This window comes from Castor canadensis, chromosome 11 (genome assembly GCF_047511655.1).
Source record: "Castor canadensis chromosome 11, mCasCan1.hap1v2, whole genome shotgun sequence".
NCBI classification, from domain to species: Eukaryota; Metazoa; Chordata; class Mammalia; order Rodentia; family Castoridae; genus Castor; species Castor canadensis.
In genome coordinates, this window is record NC_133396.1 from 110,248,363 (window position 1) to 110,264,918 (window position 16,556).

Here is a 16,556-nt window from a genome sequence, read left to right on the forward strand (position 1 = left end):
ACACAATAGTCCCACCTTCTTAGGAGACAGGAGATCACTTGAGCATAAGAGTTTGAGGCCAGCCCAGGTAACATAGCAAAACCCTGACTCAAAAAAATAGAAGAAGGGCTGGTAGAGTGGCTCAAATGGTAGAGTGCCTGCCTAGCAAGTGTGGTACCCTGAGTTCAGGCCCCATATTGCCAAAAAAATTAAAATAAAATAAAAAAACAAAAGAAGGGGAGGGAGGGAGGAAGGAAGGAAGGGAAACAAGAAATCACTTTCTTTCTTCATGTTTAAAAAGCAACTCCTCATCCATTGTATCATGAGACTGCAACAACACAGTAACATCTTCATCTTCAGGCTGTACTACTAATTCTACTTCACTTGCAATTTCCACCATGTCTGCAGTTAACTTCCTCTGAAGTCTTTAGCCCTTCAAAGTCATTCATGAGGGTTGAAATCAACTTCTTCCAAATTCCTGTTAATGTTGATATTTTTAATCTACTACTGTGAATTATGAATGTTCTTTTTTTTAGTAGGACTGGGGTTTGAACTCAAGGTTTTGTTCTTGCAAAACAGGTGTTCTACAGCTGCTACAGTCCATTTCGCTCTGGTTATTTTGGAGATAGGGCCTTAAATAACGATCCTGCTGATCTCAGACCCATGTAACTAGAATTAGAGGCATGAATGTCCTTTTTTTTGGCGGGTGGGGGGGTGGGCAACACAACTGGGTTTTAACTCAGAGCCTCAAATTTGGTAGGCAGGTTCTCTTACTGCTTGAGCCACTCTGCTAGCCTTTTTTTCTTTTTTTGTTAGCAAGGACTTATCTTAGTATAACAGGATAAAGTATAGACAAGGGGGATGGGGTAGAAAAAGAGAGAGAAATATTTCCTGCCCTCATGCAGTAAATGGGAGCAAAGACTCCTGCTGGCCCTTTTTTTGTGATGAGTTTTTTCAAGGTAGGGTCTCAAGAACTGTTTGTCTGGGGCTGGCTTCAAACCTCAATCCTCCTGATCTCTGCCACCTGAGTAGCTAGAATTACAGGTGTGAACCACCAGCGCCCAGCACAAATGTTCTTAATGGCATATAGAATAAGTGAATTCTTTCCGGAAGGTGTTCAGTTTACTTTGCCCAGATCCATCAGAGAAATCACTATCATAGCAGCTACAGTATTATGAAATATATTTCTTAAATAATAAAAAGTTGCTGGTCTGTGGTGGCTCACGCCTATAATTCTAACTACTCAGAGATTAGGAGGATCGTGGTTTGAAGCCAGCCCAGGCAAATATTTCATGAGACTCTATCTTGACAAAACCCATTGCAAAAAAGGGGTGGTGGAGTGGATCAAGGTGTAGGCCATGAATTCAAGCTCCAGTACTGCAAAAAAAAGAAAAAAAATTGAAAGTGAGAATTACTCCTTGATCCATGGATGGATCAGAATGGATGTTGTGTTAGCAAGAATGAAAACACTAATCTCATTGTACATCTCCATCAGAGCTCTTGTGTGACAAATGCATTATCAATGAATAGTAATATTTTTAAAGGAATTGTTCTGAGCAGTAGGTGTCAATAGTATTAAAATATTCAGTAAACCATGTCAAAAATAGATATGTTATCCTCCAAGCTTTGTTCCATTTATAGAGCACAGACAGATTTACTATAATTTTCTTTTTTTCTGGTGGTACTGGGGTTTTAATTGGGTTTTTTCAAGATAAAGTCTCTCTGTTTGCAAGGGCTGGCTTTGAACCTTGATCCTCCTGATCTCTGCCTCCCAAGTAGCTAGGATTAGAGATTTGAGCCACCATCAACCAGCCTGTATTTACTATAATTTTTATAGGCCCTAGGATTTCTGTGGAGGTTAATAAGCATTGGTTTCAACTTAAAGTTATCAGCTGCATTTTCTCCTAACAAGAATTAGCCTGTCCTTGAAGCTTTGAAGCCAGGCCTTGATTTCACCTCTTGAGCTCTGAAAGTCCTAGGTGGCATCTACTTCCAATATAAGGCTGTTTCAGCTACACTGAAAATCTATTGTTTAATGCAGCCACCTTCATCAATTATTTTAGCTAGATCTTCTAGATAACTTAGTGCAGCTTCCACATCAGCACTTTCTGCTTTACCTCACACTATTATTATGTTATAGTTTCTTTCCTTACACTTCATGAACCAACCTCTCTGCTAGCTTCAAATTTTTCTTCTACAGCTTCTTCACCTCTCTTATCCTAAATAGAATTGAAGAGAGTTAGGGACTTTACCCTGGTTTAAGCTTCAACTTAAGGGAATGTTGTAGCTGGTTTGATATTTTATCCAGACCACTAAAATGTTCTCCATATCCATAATAAGGCTATTTTGCTTTTTTATCATTCTGTGTTCACCCCCAGCACCTTGCATATATGAAGCAAGCACTATACCACTGAGCTACGTCTCCAGCCCTGGAATAATACTTTTAATTTCTTTCAAGAACTTTTCCATTGTATTCACAATTTGGGCTGTTTGGTACAAGGGGCCTATAGCTTTAGACCTATCTTAGCTTTTGATGTGCTTTCTCACTAATTGTTCTAGCTTTTGATTTAAAGTAAGAAATATATGACTCTTCCTTTCACTTGAACACTTAGAGACCATTGTAGGGTTATTAACTGGCCTAATTTCAACATTGTGTCTCGGGGAATAGGGACGCCCAAGAAGAAGCAGAGAGATGGAGGAAGACTAGTCAGTGGAATAGTCATGACTCAGAGACCAGGCACAGTAGTGCACTCCTATAATCCCACCTAGTCAGGTGGCAGAGATCAGGAGGATCACAGTTCAACGCCAGACCAGGCAAAGAGTTAGTAAGATCCCCATCTCAATCTATAAGCAGAAGTAGTGATGCACATCTGTGATCCCAGCTAGCAAGAGGCCTTAGGTAAGAGAATCATGAACTGAGGCAGACCCAAGGCAAAAACTCAAGACCTGCCTGAAAAATAACTAAAGACCAAAAGGGTTGGAGGCATGGTCTGGCTCCAGTGGTAGTATGCTTGCCTAGCAAGCATGTTATCCTGAGTTCAAATTCCAGTACTTGAAAAAAAGTAGCAAAATCTCATCTCAACTGGGAGTATGGTAGTGTGTATCCGTAATCCCAACTGTGAGGAGGAGGCATAAATAAAGAGAATTGTAGTACAGGTCAGCCCAGCCAAAAAAATGATACTCTATTTGAAAAATAACTAATACAAAAAGGACTGTGTGCATGGCTTAAGTGGTAGAGCCCTTGCCTTGCATACATAAGGTCCTGAATTCAAACCCCCAGTAGCACCAAAAAAAAAAAAAAAAAAATACTGTTTCTTTGTCATCTTAGTGAGTTTTGTGGCACCCTAAAACAGTTAATAATAGTAACATCAAAGATAACTGACCACAGATCTCTATAGCAAATAATAATGAAAAAATTTAAAGTATTATGAAAGTTAGCAGAATGTGACACAAAAACATGAAGCAACCACGTGGTGTTGGAGAAATGGTGCCCATAAAACAAGGTACACCTGGGTACTAGATTTACCTAGTGGATTTTGCTGGTATAACATTTTAATCCCTTTAATAATTTTTTTTTCAGTACTGGGGATCAAACAAAGGGCCTTGTGGATGCTAGGCAAGTGCTCTACCACTGAGCTACATCCCAACCCTTGTTTTTTTTTTTTTTTTTTTTTTGAGACAAAGTCTTACTATGTAGCCCAGACTAAACTTGAATTCACAGTCCTCCTCGGATTAACAGATGTATGCCACCACATCCAGCCTACCTTCTTTTTTTTTTTTTTTTTTTTTTGTGGTGTACTGGGTTTTGAACTCAGGGCTTACGCCTTAAGCCATTCCACCAGCCCTTTTCTGTGATGTTTTTTCAAGATATGTCTCAGGAACTATTTGACCTGGCTGGCTTTGAACCACAGTCCTCCTGAGTATCTAGGATTATAGGCGTGAGCCACTGGCCCCCGGCATACCTTCATTTTTAAAATATACATTACTAGCTGTAAGATTCTTGGTTGATAATTTTCTACTGTCAGCAGTTGAACAAGTCATCTCACTCTCTGGTCTCCATTTTTTCTGATTGGAAATCAGATATTAATCTTACTTTTTATTTTTTGTTTTCAACATTTTTGTGGTATTAGATATGATCTCTTTACATGTTCAAATGTGTGGGTGACTGTCATGAAATTTTGAGAGTTTTTAGCCATTGTTTCTTTGAATATGTTTTCTGCCCCTTTATTTCTTTTCTTTCCCATTGGTACTCTATTATATTTATTGAGTCAGTCTGATGATATCATACATTTCTCTAAGGCTCTGTTCACTTTTCTCCATTCTTTTTCTGTCTAGTGTGTTCGTTTGATTTTTGAGTCAGGGTCTCACTCACAGTGTAGCCCAGGTTGGTCTCAAATTCTTAATTCTCCCGCTTCAGCCTCCCTAGTAGTGGAATTACAAGTATGTACCATCATACCTGACTCTCCCTGTTCTTCAGATTGTATAATTTTTATTGATCTCTCTTTAAAATTGCTGAGTTTTCAGTGACTCAAGTGGTAGATTACCTACCTAGCAAGCATAAGGCCCTGAGTTCAAATCCTAGTATTGGAAGAAAAAAAAAAAGGTTGCTGATACTTTTACCAGCTCAAATCTATTGTTAACCCTCAAGTGAAATTTCATTTTGCTTGTACTTTCAAACTCCAGGATTTCTTTATGATTGTGTGTGTATTTTCTGTGTCTTTGTTGATATTCTCTATGTGTTCAATCATGGTTTCCCTTAAGTCTTTGAACATATTTATAATAGCTTCTTTGGAGTCTTTGTCTGCTAAGTTTAATATTTCAGCTCCCTCAAAGACAATTTCATTTATCTCCTATTTTTCTTGTAAATGGAATACAATTTATTCTTTGTATATTTCATAATTTTTGTCAAAAGCAGCATTTTGGATGGTCCTACTCTTCACTGCACTCAGGTTAAAGATGTTGTTACATGCGTGATCATTGTTTATTCATTTAGTAACTTGGATGAAGTAGCTTTGTGAAGCCTATTTCCCCTGCAGTGTGCTGCCTCTGATGTTACTACTCAGAATTTTTTTCCGTTTTATCTTTAAGCTTAACTCTAGTTGTTGCCACTGGGTTAGCACAAACTATTAATTACTCAATTGAGTGTTGTTGTTTTTGTCATTTCCCAGGGCCTTGCACATGCTAGACAAGCACTCTACCTCTGAACTACAGTTGGATTTCTCACCTTTTACTACTGCATATGTGTGTTGTGATTTTGACACAGGGAATTTACATTTTTGTTCCACATTCAGCAAGGGGCTGGTAGCTTAGAAATTCCCTCTCCATTTTCTTCTGAGAAAGATTACAGCCTTAAACATGCATATAGCTTGTCCCTTCCGGTGTGGACCCTTTCTTCAAGCAAGCTGGAATGGGGCAGTTGGGGCCCCAAGATTGTCAGCCTATCACTCCTAGGGTAGAGCTTCTGCCCTACACATAGGGGAAAGAATCCTCAGTCCTCTCAGCTTCACCAAGCCAAATAGAACATCTGCAATATGGAAAAGAAGTCATCCAGAAAAAACTGGAAGAATGCTTCTAGAGGTGCATATGATTTTATTTTTTAAGCCTAGTATCCAGAATGGATATGTGGGGGAAAAAAATAGCTTAGTTTCCCAGGAGTTTCCATTGGTTTAAAGCAGCTTGTTGTTTAGTGTTTGGTCAGAGGTCTTGCTTACAGCTCTGGTGCCAATAAAGCTTCTCCCTTCTGGTGATAGATTTATGGGTAGCTTGGGGGATGCTTTCCAGTCAAGCCCTTCATCTAATTGCTCCTGAGTGGTGTGTGCCGAGTGCAAGCACACAGCCTTCCCAACCCCAGGGTTGACCATGATCCCGGTTTTTCTAGCTTTTTCTCTCATACACTGGTTCTCCCTGTTAATTTCAACCAGCTTTGCCATTTGGCTTTTTGCTATTAATATCACAGAGCTACTAGTACCCTGGTAGTTATCTTTACCAAGATCTCCATGGTTTTCAACAACACCCTTAGGCATAGAATTCTCCACACTCTATTCCAAATTCAGTCAGTCCCCTCATATACAGCAGTGGAACTTTTCATTCTTCCGACCTACTTCTCCTGACCAAAATTTTTGCCCCATACTGTAGCTACAGGTGGGGACAGTGTCCCACTTCTCCTGGTGATACCCTCTTCTCTATAAGTTGTAGGGTGATAACCCCTCATCACTTTGGCTTACCTCTTCTAGTGAAGAACCTCTGCCGGGCACTGGTAGCTCATGCCTATAAATCTACCTACTCAGGAGGCAGAGATCAGGAGGATGGCAGTTCGAAGTCAGCCTAGGCAAATAGTTTGCAAACCCTATCTTGAAAATCCCCAACACAAAACAGGCTAGCAGAGTGGCTCAAGTGGTAGAGCTCCTGCCTAGCAATCATGAAGCCCTGAGTTCAAACCCCAGTACTACAAAAAAAAAAAAAAAAAACCTCTACTCTTCAAGCAAGCTGGAATGGGTCAGTTGGGACCTTAATATTGTCAGCCTACCAGTCTTGGGACAGTATTTCTGCCCTACAAGTAGGGGAAGGGAACCTCAGTTCTCTCAGCTTCACCAACCTATACAGAACATATGCAATGTAAAAAAGAAATCATCCAGGAAAAACTGATGCCCTGAAGAGAATTTCAAGGCTGCAAGAATGATTAACAGTGCTACAGAGAAGACATAGATCAGAGATAATGTCCATAAACAGTAACAGTATGGAAGCCCTTGATGACATTTTCTGAAAGTGGCATGCTGTGAAATATGGTTGGAGTCAAAACCAAAGTATGAAAAACAAGGGATGAAATGGACTGAGGAATTAATAGAGATCATTCCTCCTTGAACAGAGATTATGTTTTTAATTTTTTAACCATTCAAGATTTCAGATAATTCACTTTTTTCATTTTGTTTTCTTCTGTCTGTTCATTATGTCCTATTTCTTTTCCCCATAGGTGAGACCTGGAATCCTTTTAAACTACAGTACCAGCTAAGAAATGTGCGAGAACGAATTGCAAAAAATCTAGTAGAGAAAGGTATTCTAACTACTGAGAAGCAGAACTTCCTGCTATTTGACATGACCACTCATCCAGTGACCAATACAACAGAGAAACAGCGACTAGTGAAAAAACTTCAAGATAGTGTACTAGAGCGGTGGGTAAATGACCCTCAGCGTATGGACAAGCGAACACTAGCACTCCTGGTGCTAGCCCACTCCTCTGATGTGCTAGAGAATGTCTTCTCCTCTCTGACAGATGACAAGTATGATGTGGCAATGAATCGAGCCAAGGACCTGGTAGAACTGGACCCTGAAGTAGAAGGGACAAAGCACAATGCCACAGAGATGATCTGGGCTGTGCTGGCAGCCTTCAATAAATCCTAAAGTCAGCAGGTGGGTTTCTCTTTTTTCCTTTCTGGCTGGTGACTGTCAAAGACCCCATAACTGAGTTTTGTGTGATAAAATGTTTTCATCATTTTTTTCCTCCTTTTGAATCAGACTTGTGATTTGGGGAGAGCAACTTCAGGGCTTTTCCCATAGACCTTAACCATTATAAGCAGACTTTTTTTCCTCATATTTCCACTCCATGAATAAACTGGGTGAACCCACACACACACAATGAATGTCTTCTCCCATTTCTTGGTTTAGTTTCATACAGTGTTCTTTTGAATAAACAAGAATATTTAGGTGGGATTTGGAGTTTTCCAGCAACAGAATGAATGAGATGAAGAGCAGACCATTTACTACATTTTTCTAAGTTTGTTTTCTGTCTTAAATATGTTTTCTCAGCCTTTGTCACTCAGATTCTGTTAAATAATGTAGCTTATTGAAGTAACTGTCTTTTTGAGGCACAATGGAAACAAAATGAATTTTTGAAGGACATGGTTTCTGGGATTATGTGTTCTGCTAGTGATTTCCTCATCTTTTCTAACCTAATGAAAATGTCCCAGATTTGATTACCTGGATTCCACATTCCTCGAGTCAGAAATATATTCTATACTTCTTATCCTGTTCCCTCATTCATTAAGACAAAAGTCTAAATGATAAAGAAAATGGGTCTCAACCTCCTTCATGCAGTCAACATTAGAATTTGTAGGGAAGAGAGTTGGCATAAGAATTTCTTCTGTTAGCATATAGACTGTCCTGTTTCCTCCAGACTACTTTTTAAATGTCTCTGTTCTGACTGAATTTATGGAAGTGTACATTTTAATTGCCTAATAACAGCACCCTGAGCCCAGACAATAGCCAAACTCCACATCATCTTGCCCCCTATTTTTTACTTCCTATACAAATTTATATTCTTCCTATACTTGAAGGCTCTGGGAGTAGTTTTGTCTATATGTAATCTAGATACTGTCCTAGTTATGTCTTGTTTCGGTACAACCATAATACTGGCCAAATCTCTGAAATATTTTTCACTTCAGTAATGAAGGTAAGGAAGAAGCTTTATTAAGAAAGATCCCATTTAAAGGGGCAAATTGGTGTCAGAAGCATGCTGATACAAGTCTAGGATTGGGGGATATGAAGAGGACAGTCACTGAGCTGTGCTAATGTTGAGCATTTATTATACTGTCCTGCCTATTGCCCAGTACAGAGAAATGGGTTATCAAAGGGCTAATACAGATGACCCAGATCTGACATCAGATCTTCCTAATCAGAAGTAATTAAATGATTTTAACTTCATCTGCTCCCCTAAACCTACCTAGCTCCACAAAACTTCCCTAACTCAATATTTTTTTATTTTCACTTCAGGTATTTCTTAGATGGATAGAGATATAAATTGTAATATGAAACCAGTTCTAAGAGGCTGAGTAAAAAGAGCTCTGTCTGGCTCTCTTAAGTACAAAAGCCAGTCCATGTGTTGTCTCTACCTGGCTTAGCTTTTCTTCCCATTTGAACAATTCGGCATGAATTGAAACCAGGATTTCCTGTGGAAAGCCAGCTCGATTGAGGGATAGAAGTTGAGTTCTTTCTTGCAACTCTTAGTGTTTATTTTTATATTGTATGTCCAGGAAATGAGGATGCCTTCAATTTGAATCTGCGTAACATTACTGCCAAACACCTTCTCATTTAATGTACATGGCCTTCACGTTTCTGTATAATAAAGATCAATAATTGTCTCTGGTGTCTCTGTGCTCAGTTTTATAACTTCGTTTGTTTTCATTAGAAATAAGAACTTTCCACTGTGCCCTAATATTCTTCCTTTAGAATGTCTACAGCACAAAAAACAAGAAGAAATTTACTTACTAGGATTAGTTATACTTTCCTATTATGTTTATTTAAAACAAAGCATGTTCCCAGGCTTTTGTATAGTGTTTTGTCAGTGTGTTGCAGAGGCCATGCACCAAAGTCTTTTATGTGTGTACACACATGTACAATTCTCCTAAATCATTCTCAGGCTAAGAATTTAAGGAAGCTGCATTTTAAGCAAACTATCTAAAAGCTTGCCTGTTAAACTTTCAGAGTACCACTCTATATCTTATTGTCTATAATCCATTCAAAAAGAGAGGAGGTATTTAGCTGGGTGCCTGTGGCATATGTCTGTAATCTTAGCCTTTAGTTCAAACCCCAGTACCTAAAAAAAAAAAAAAATTAGCAATTAACTGGTACTTACTAGGTCTGACAATAAAAAGTTGTATTAGACACAATTCCAGCTCCCAAGAATTCACATTTGACCCAGGCGCTGATGCCTCACACCTGTAATCTTAGCACTCAGGAGGCAGATATCAGGAGGATCAGGTTTGAAGCCAGCCCAGGCAAAATAGGTCATGAGACCCTGTCTCAAAAAAAAACATCACAAAAAAGGACTGGTGGAGTGGCTCAAAGTGTAGGCCCTGGGTTCAAATCCCGGTACCACCAAAAAAAAAAAAAAAAAAAGCCAGGTATGATGGCACACACCAGCAATCCCAGCACCTGTGCTGTGAGGTGGAGGCAGAAGAATCTCAAGGTTGAGGCTAGCCTAGGCTACCCAGTGAGTGCCAGGCCAGCCTGGGCTACATAGTAAGATTCAAACAAGGGAAGGAGAAACAGAAGAAAGGAACAAGGAAGTAAGGAATTCCTGCTCAGGTAATGGTGCTTGCCTAAGGGACACAGTGCAAGGCTTAATTTCAAATACAAAGATAGTCTTGCTATGCTAGCCTAGCCCTGAACCCTTGGCTCAAATAATCCTGCCTGAGTCTCCCAAATAGCACAATGGTCCAGCCAAACACATGCTTTTAACCAAAATATCCTACTGCCTCCATATGAACTCAATCTTGAAGAATCCTTACTAGCTGAGAAAAAAGAACCAAGGCTACTCTAGACACAATAAACAGTATGTACAAAATAATTAGATTGTGCTAGAATTTCTTAAGTGTGTTTACTTTTCACATACAGAAAATATCTAAGGGAATATATTCAAGTTGTAGCCTAAACAGATTTCTGAGACTGGCAAATTACCTTTTTTTTTCTTATTTACCTTTATCTATTCCATGCTCTTCTTATAAGAACTGAGTTTTTGACATTTTTCTTAACATTTCTTAGAAGTAATTGCTTTAATGCTGAAATGAATTAGGTAATACTGCTTTTTAATATTTTCCTGCTATCTGTTTCATGTATGCATGTATCTTTGTTTCTGTCTTAATTCTTCTCAAGCCCTTGCTTGGCCTGTCCTCTTTTTCTCAGTTCCAGTTTGTCTAGTAATTTGGAAAAAGACAGACCAAATATGACTTTTTATTGATAAGGAAGGAATCACCTCTCCCAGAAAAAAATAAGGGCAAAATAGTTTCTGCTGGGTATTGAGGGGGGGAGCGGGAGGGGGTGGAGTGGGTGGTAAGGGAGGGGGTGGGGGCAGGGGGGAGAAATAAACCAAGCCTTGTATGCACATATGAATAATAAAAGAAAAATGAAAAAAAAAATGTCACTATGTAGTAATTAGGCAATGGCTTGAACTTCATTCTGTAAAAAAAAAGAATGCAAGTCTCTTCCTGGCAGAAATCTATTTTTTTTTTTTAACAACTCAGGCAATTCTGTTGATTTTACTTGCATTCTAGATTGTAAAAGAGTAGATTCAGGCTGGGTGTGGTTGCATACACAGTAATCCCAAGTACTCAGAAGGCAGAGATGGGAGGATCATGGTTCAAGGCCAGCCAGGGCAAAAAAGTTAGGGAGACCCCCTATCTCAATCAACAAGCAGGGCATTGGTGTGGCAAGTGGCTGCAATCCCAACCATGGGGAGATATAGTTAGGATTGCAGTCCCAAGACGACCCAGGCCAAAATATGAAACCCTACCTGAAAAATAATGAAGGCAAAAAAATAAAAATACTGGTGGAGTGGCTCAAATAGTTGAGCATCTGCCTAGTAAACACAAGGCCATAAGTTCAAACTCCAGAACTGTTAAAAAGAAAAAAATATATATTCAACAGGGGCAGGGGTGCTAAATGCTTTCTAAAAGCTCTTCAAGTACACATTTTGTGTGGGATTTTTCCCTCTGAATATAAATAACCAGGCAACTACTTTGTTTTTCTTAACCAAATTGAACCTCTCTAAATATATTAGCATATTTTTTTTGAACTTTAGAAACTTGGTTAGGTATTTAAGTGCTCCATCCCTTCAGAAAGGCTTCATGAATGAATCCTCATGTGTCTACCACAGAGAGTCAGCCCAATAAATGGTTATAAATTTTATGGGAAAAAAATTAAAAGCAAAAGCTTTTCTTACATTTCAGAAATTTGAAAAATGTCCCCCTGAGCTGAAGACAAGCACATTTTCTAAGATTTATGGTTTTAAATATCCATAAATCTTAGAATTTATGGTGGGTTATGCCCCTTTATGTGGGTTGGCCTTAATACTCTTGTCACCTCAGTTTTTCTTGAGCTCCAAGGTAGAGGCCAAAAGCTTTTTAAAAAAATTATATTCATCCAAATTAGATTTCTTTATGTTTAGAAGCAGGGAAGAAGAGATAGTTACGATTGAGGAGGGAGACTGGAAAAGGGAGACAAGAACAGAATAGATGACTGGTTCATAAAAACATTAGAAACATTTAAAATGAGCTGGGATGCGGCTTAAGTGGTAGTGCAAGCACAAGCCCTGAGTTCAAACTCCACTAATGCCAAAACATAAATATAAAGCATTTAAAAGACTGAACACATACTTTATATTTTTAAATGCTCAAGGTAAGAAGATGACTTAAAAAACAAGCACCTTTCCAATGAGTTACACACACTTCCAGTGCTTGGGTTTCTTTTTTGTTGGTGGTGGGACTGGGGTTTGAACTCAGGCTTTGAGCTTGCAAAATAGACATTCTACTGCTTGAACTACACCTCTAGTTCATTTTGCTATGGTTATTTTGGAGATAAAGTCTCTTGAACTCTTTTCCCAAACTGGCCTCCTGATCTGCCTTCCAAGTAGCTAGGATGACAGGTGTGAGCCACAGGTGCCTGGCCAGTGCTTGGTTTTTCTGAGACAGGGTCTTAATATATAGCCCGGGCTCACCTCTAACTATAAATCCCCCTAATTCAAACTGGGGTTTAAATTCAGGATCTTGCACCTACAAGACAGGTGCTCTACCACTTGAGCCGTTCCCTTAGCCCCAATTTTTTCTTGGTTTTGAGACAGGTCTCACTATGCATCCCAACTAGAATTAAATGCATGATCTTCCTGACTCAGCCTCCTAAGTGATGAGCTTACACATATATGCCAACAAACCTGGCACATAAATAAAATTATATATTTTGTGATTATGAGTTGTCTTTTTTTTAACATTTGGGTTATTATAGTTTGGGGCCAACTAGAAATAGAACTCCTAGAACATGTGTTTTAGTGGACATCAGAACACATTTCAGTGGTAGAGTATTTGCCTACATTATTCAAGGCCCTGGATTCCATCTCCAGCAATACAAATTATAACGATGATAATAATCACAATACATTTCATTTAGGTGTACATACCTTGTATTAGAATTATGTTCAGTTTTAGTGTACATTGCCACCAGTTTTCCAAAGTATTGTACCAATTTATACTTCCATCAACCACACTACAGATACTTTGGGTTTTGTTTTTGTTTTTCTCTCTCTCTCTTTTTTTTTTTTTTTTTTTGCAGTTCTGTGGATTGAACTCAGGGTCTCATGCTTGCTGGGCAGGTGCTCTTTTGAGCCACTCCACCAGCCCTACTACAGATATTTTGAATTGTTAAGTCGTGTGTGTGTGTGTGTGTGTGTGTGTGTGTGTGTGTGTATGTGTGTTACTAGGGTTTGAACTGAGAGCCTGCACCTTGAACCACTCCACCAGCCCTTTTCTATGTTAGGTATTTTTGAGATAGGGTCTCTTGGAATTAATTGCCAAGGGCTAACTTCGAACCGCGATCTTCCTGATCTCTGTCTCCTGAGTAGCTAGGATTATAGGTGTTAGCTACCAGCACCTGGCTATATACATAACTTTTTAAGGTTTTTACAGTTCATTAATCCTCATGAAAAATCTGCTCAATCACTGCACATAAAGTCATTGTAGAATGGTTATTCCTTTACACCTTTTGCCAGCACTAACATTGGCTTTTGCTGTCCCCCTGACTTTTTTTGCATTCTTTTCACTGTTTCTTTGAGGTATTTTTCTCATACAGGCCATGTCTTACAAGTCTGTGTTTGGGCTCATTTTTCTTTGCATAATTCAAGGAATCATAAATTCTGCCAAAGCCAGTGGTCTTTCTACCTCCAAAATGGGTTCTGAGTCCAAATACAAAAATGACATCCTAGCCAGGCACCAATTTTTACACCTGTAATCTAGCTACTCAGGAGGCAGAGATCAGGAGGATTGTGGTTCCAAGTCAGTCCAGGCAAATAATACATGAGACCCTATCTAAAAAAAAAAAAAAAATCACAAAAATGGGCTAGTGGAGTGCCTCAAGGTGTAGGGCCTGAGTTCAAACCCTACACTGAAAAACAAAATAGAAGAGCTCTGTTCATACATGAGGAATCAAGGCAGTAGTAGCCCAGGCCCTGCCAGGAACTTTATTTTTATCTGGATCCTGTTTCTCCAGACTTCTAAAGCCCCCATTAATTCCTCAGCTCTTTAGCCTGTGGGAAAATAGAAATGAGAAAAAAGGATCCCATTTCTGACAAGGTGTTCTGTCTTGGATATGAACTTTCTGGTCTGGGTAGTTAACTTATTCATAATGGCGGATAATCCTCAGGCAGCCAGGGAGGAATGTACATGACTCAAACACAGCTTGGACTTAGCAATTTCTCAGTTTATAACAGACAATGTTTTCCAAAAGAATTGTTCTCTTTTAAATATTTAAACTAAAAACATTCATAATATGCTTTCACCATAGTTACCTAAATCTGCAGTTGAACCAAGTTTGCATTTTCTTTCCCCATATAATCTACCTTAACCTTTTTTTAATCCTCTCTTATATCTTCCTAAACCATACATTCAGCTGATTATCAAGTTCTACCAGTCTTTCTTAACATCCCTCATTCTTCTGTGACCTTCATTCCTGATGCACTACCTTTAGTCAATAAGCAAGAACTGTAGTGAATTACTAGACCTTGGAAAATGAGCAGATAAACTACGAAGATCATTTTTTTTAATGAGCCAAAATTTTGGACTCAACAAACAAAATTTGTTCATTTCTTTCTTGTATTTGAAGGACTCTTCGAAGACATCCTTGGCCTGAGATTCTTTGCCATAGTCTTTAACCACCACAGAACTGCAGCCAACCACTTTACAGTGTTTTGCAGAAGCCTACTCATTCCCCTAGTTTATTGTTGTCATCAACCTTAATGAGGTTGATTTGGTGCTCAGCACAAAGGGCCTCCACCAACCTGACAATACCCAGGCTCATTATAGTTGTATGTAAGCACACAGAGATGGCCTTGTCACTGGTCTGAGGCTTTGGCAGCTTCACTTATTCCACATGCTAAGCATCATGGATAAATGCAGTCTTCACACCTCTTGTAGAGCAGTATTAACATCTATTACACCTCCAGCAGCAATGCCTTCCTCCGCCATAGTGGTGGATTACAGGTGAAGCCCAATCTTGAATGAATCAGGATTTCTCCCTCCATGCCACTGGACAGCAGCTGGGAAAGAGGCTGAAGATCATTTTCTGCACTTCCTTATGACCCCATTTATTATTCATTCACTTCCCTGAAGGTGAGATTTAGACAGAGAGGCTTTTGTTTTGTCTTTTATCATTTTACTTTAGCTTAAGCCTTTGACTGAAATATACATAAAGAAAAGGTCATACAATTCAATTACTACACATTTAATACACCCACCTAACCAGCAGCAAGATGAAGAAACAACTTTACCAGCACTTCCTTGTGCCCCCTCTAGTCACTACCCTCAAAGGGTAATGGCTCTCTTGACTTTGACAAGAGGTAAAACATTGACAGTTTTATCTTACAGAATTCTTGCAGATAAAAGACTTAGCTGGGACCTGGTGCAGGTGACTCAGGTCTGTAATCCTGAGGCAGGAGACAGAGATCAGGAGGATTGTGGTTCGAAGTTTGATGGGGCACATAGTTCAGGAGACCCTAATTCAAAAAAACCCTTCACAAAAAAAAAAAAAAAAGGCTGGTGTAGTGGCTCAAGCTCAAGGTGTAGGCACTGAGTTCAAGCCCCAGTACCAAAAAAGAAAAAAAATAGACTTACATGGGGAACATTTGAGGAAAAGCACCTCTTGGAAATCTGAAAGGGAAAAAATGGAAAGGGGAGGTCTAGAAATCTAAAGGAAGCAAAATGAAGGAGAGTAGGGGTAGAAAAGAAAAGGAGAAAAGGAGAGGGAATGAGGAGGAAGCAGTTTGAAGAGAGAATCATAAAACCCAACTGTGACATCATCTTTTTGGCAGTACTGGGGCTTGAATTCAGAGCCTCACACTTGCTAGACAGGTGCTCTACCACTTGAGCCACTCCACTAGCCCTATACCAACTGTGATATCTTAAGCTTACCTCTCTCCCACCAACTCCAGCCTCCTACCTATCCCCTCTCCCAACTTAACATGATTTGAAGGTGGAAAGCCCTTTACTTCACTCTACATCTACTTTAGGTGGCACCTTAAATTTCATTAGTGATCTTTTCCTTTGGCCTAACAGTTGCCACTCCTGGCTGAATACTTTTTAAGTGTGATACTTAAACTGCTGTTACAATAGCAAACTTAATAGATGTTAGGTAGATTTCTTCCTTCCTCTTTCTATGAGTTTCCCTCAGCAAATATTTCACAGTGCAGCTGTTACTTAAAGCTGATCTAATTATTTAATCTAAGTTTAACCAGGCAGCTGATAATGTAGATCTGGTAACTTCTGGGTATATATTTGCATTTTAACCAGGAACTTCAAAGTAATGGGAGGCAGAAGTGAAATGTTTATGAGAAGAAAGGCTTTTCTGTTCTCAGGGGAAATTTTTTGGCTTTATTTTGGGTTTTTTTTTCCCCAGTACTGATTTTTTAACTGAGGACTCATGCTTGCTGGACAAGTGCTGTACCACTTGAGCCACTCCACTAGCCCTTTTTTTGTGCTGGGTGTTTTTGCATTTTTTTTTTTTTTTTTTTTGCAGTATTGGGGTTTGAACTCAGGGCCTCACAC

General features: G+C 39.2%; 1 protein-coding gene and 1 pseudogene across 2 annotated transcripts in view; one reads left to right on the forward strand and one right to left on the reverse strand.

The window, feature by feature from the left end:
* The window catches only part of Golph3l (golgi phosphoprotein 3 like), a 35,294-nt gene extending 26,181 nt beyond the window's left edge, over window positions 1-9,113 (forward strand). For both annotated transcript variants that reach the window (XM_020155808.2, XM_020155806.2), the window contains one exon: window positions 6,950-9,113. In XM_020155808.2, the coding sequence (XP_020011397.1) occupies window positions 6,950-7,377 (428 nt within the window). In that variant the 3' untranslated portion in view covers window positions 7,378-9,113. The remainder of the gene's footprint in view (window positions 1-6,949) is intronic.
* Window positions 9,114-14,480: 5,367 nt separating this feature from the next.
* LOC109681180 (small ribosomal subunit protein eS12-like) lies at window positions 14,481-14,981 on the reverse strand (annotated as a pseudogene).
* Between the last annotated feature and the right edge of the window lie 1,575 nt (window positions 14,982-16,556).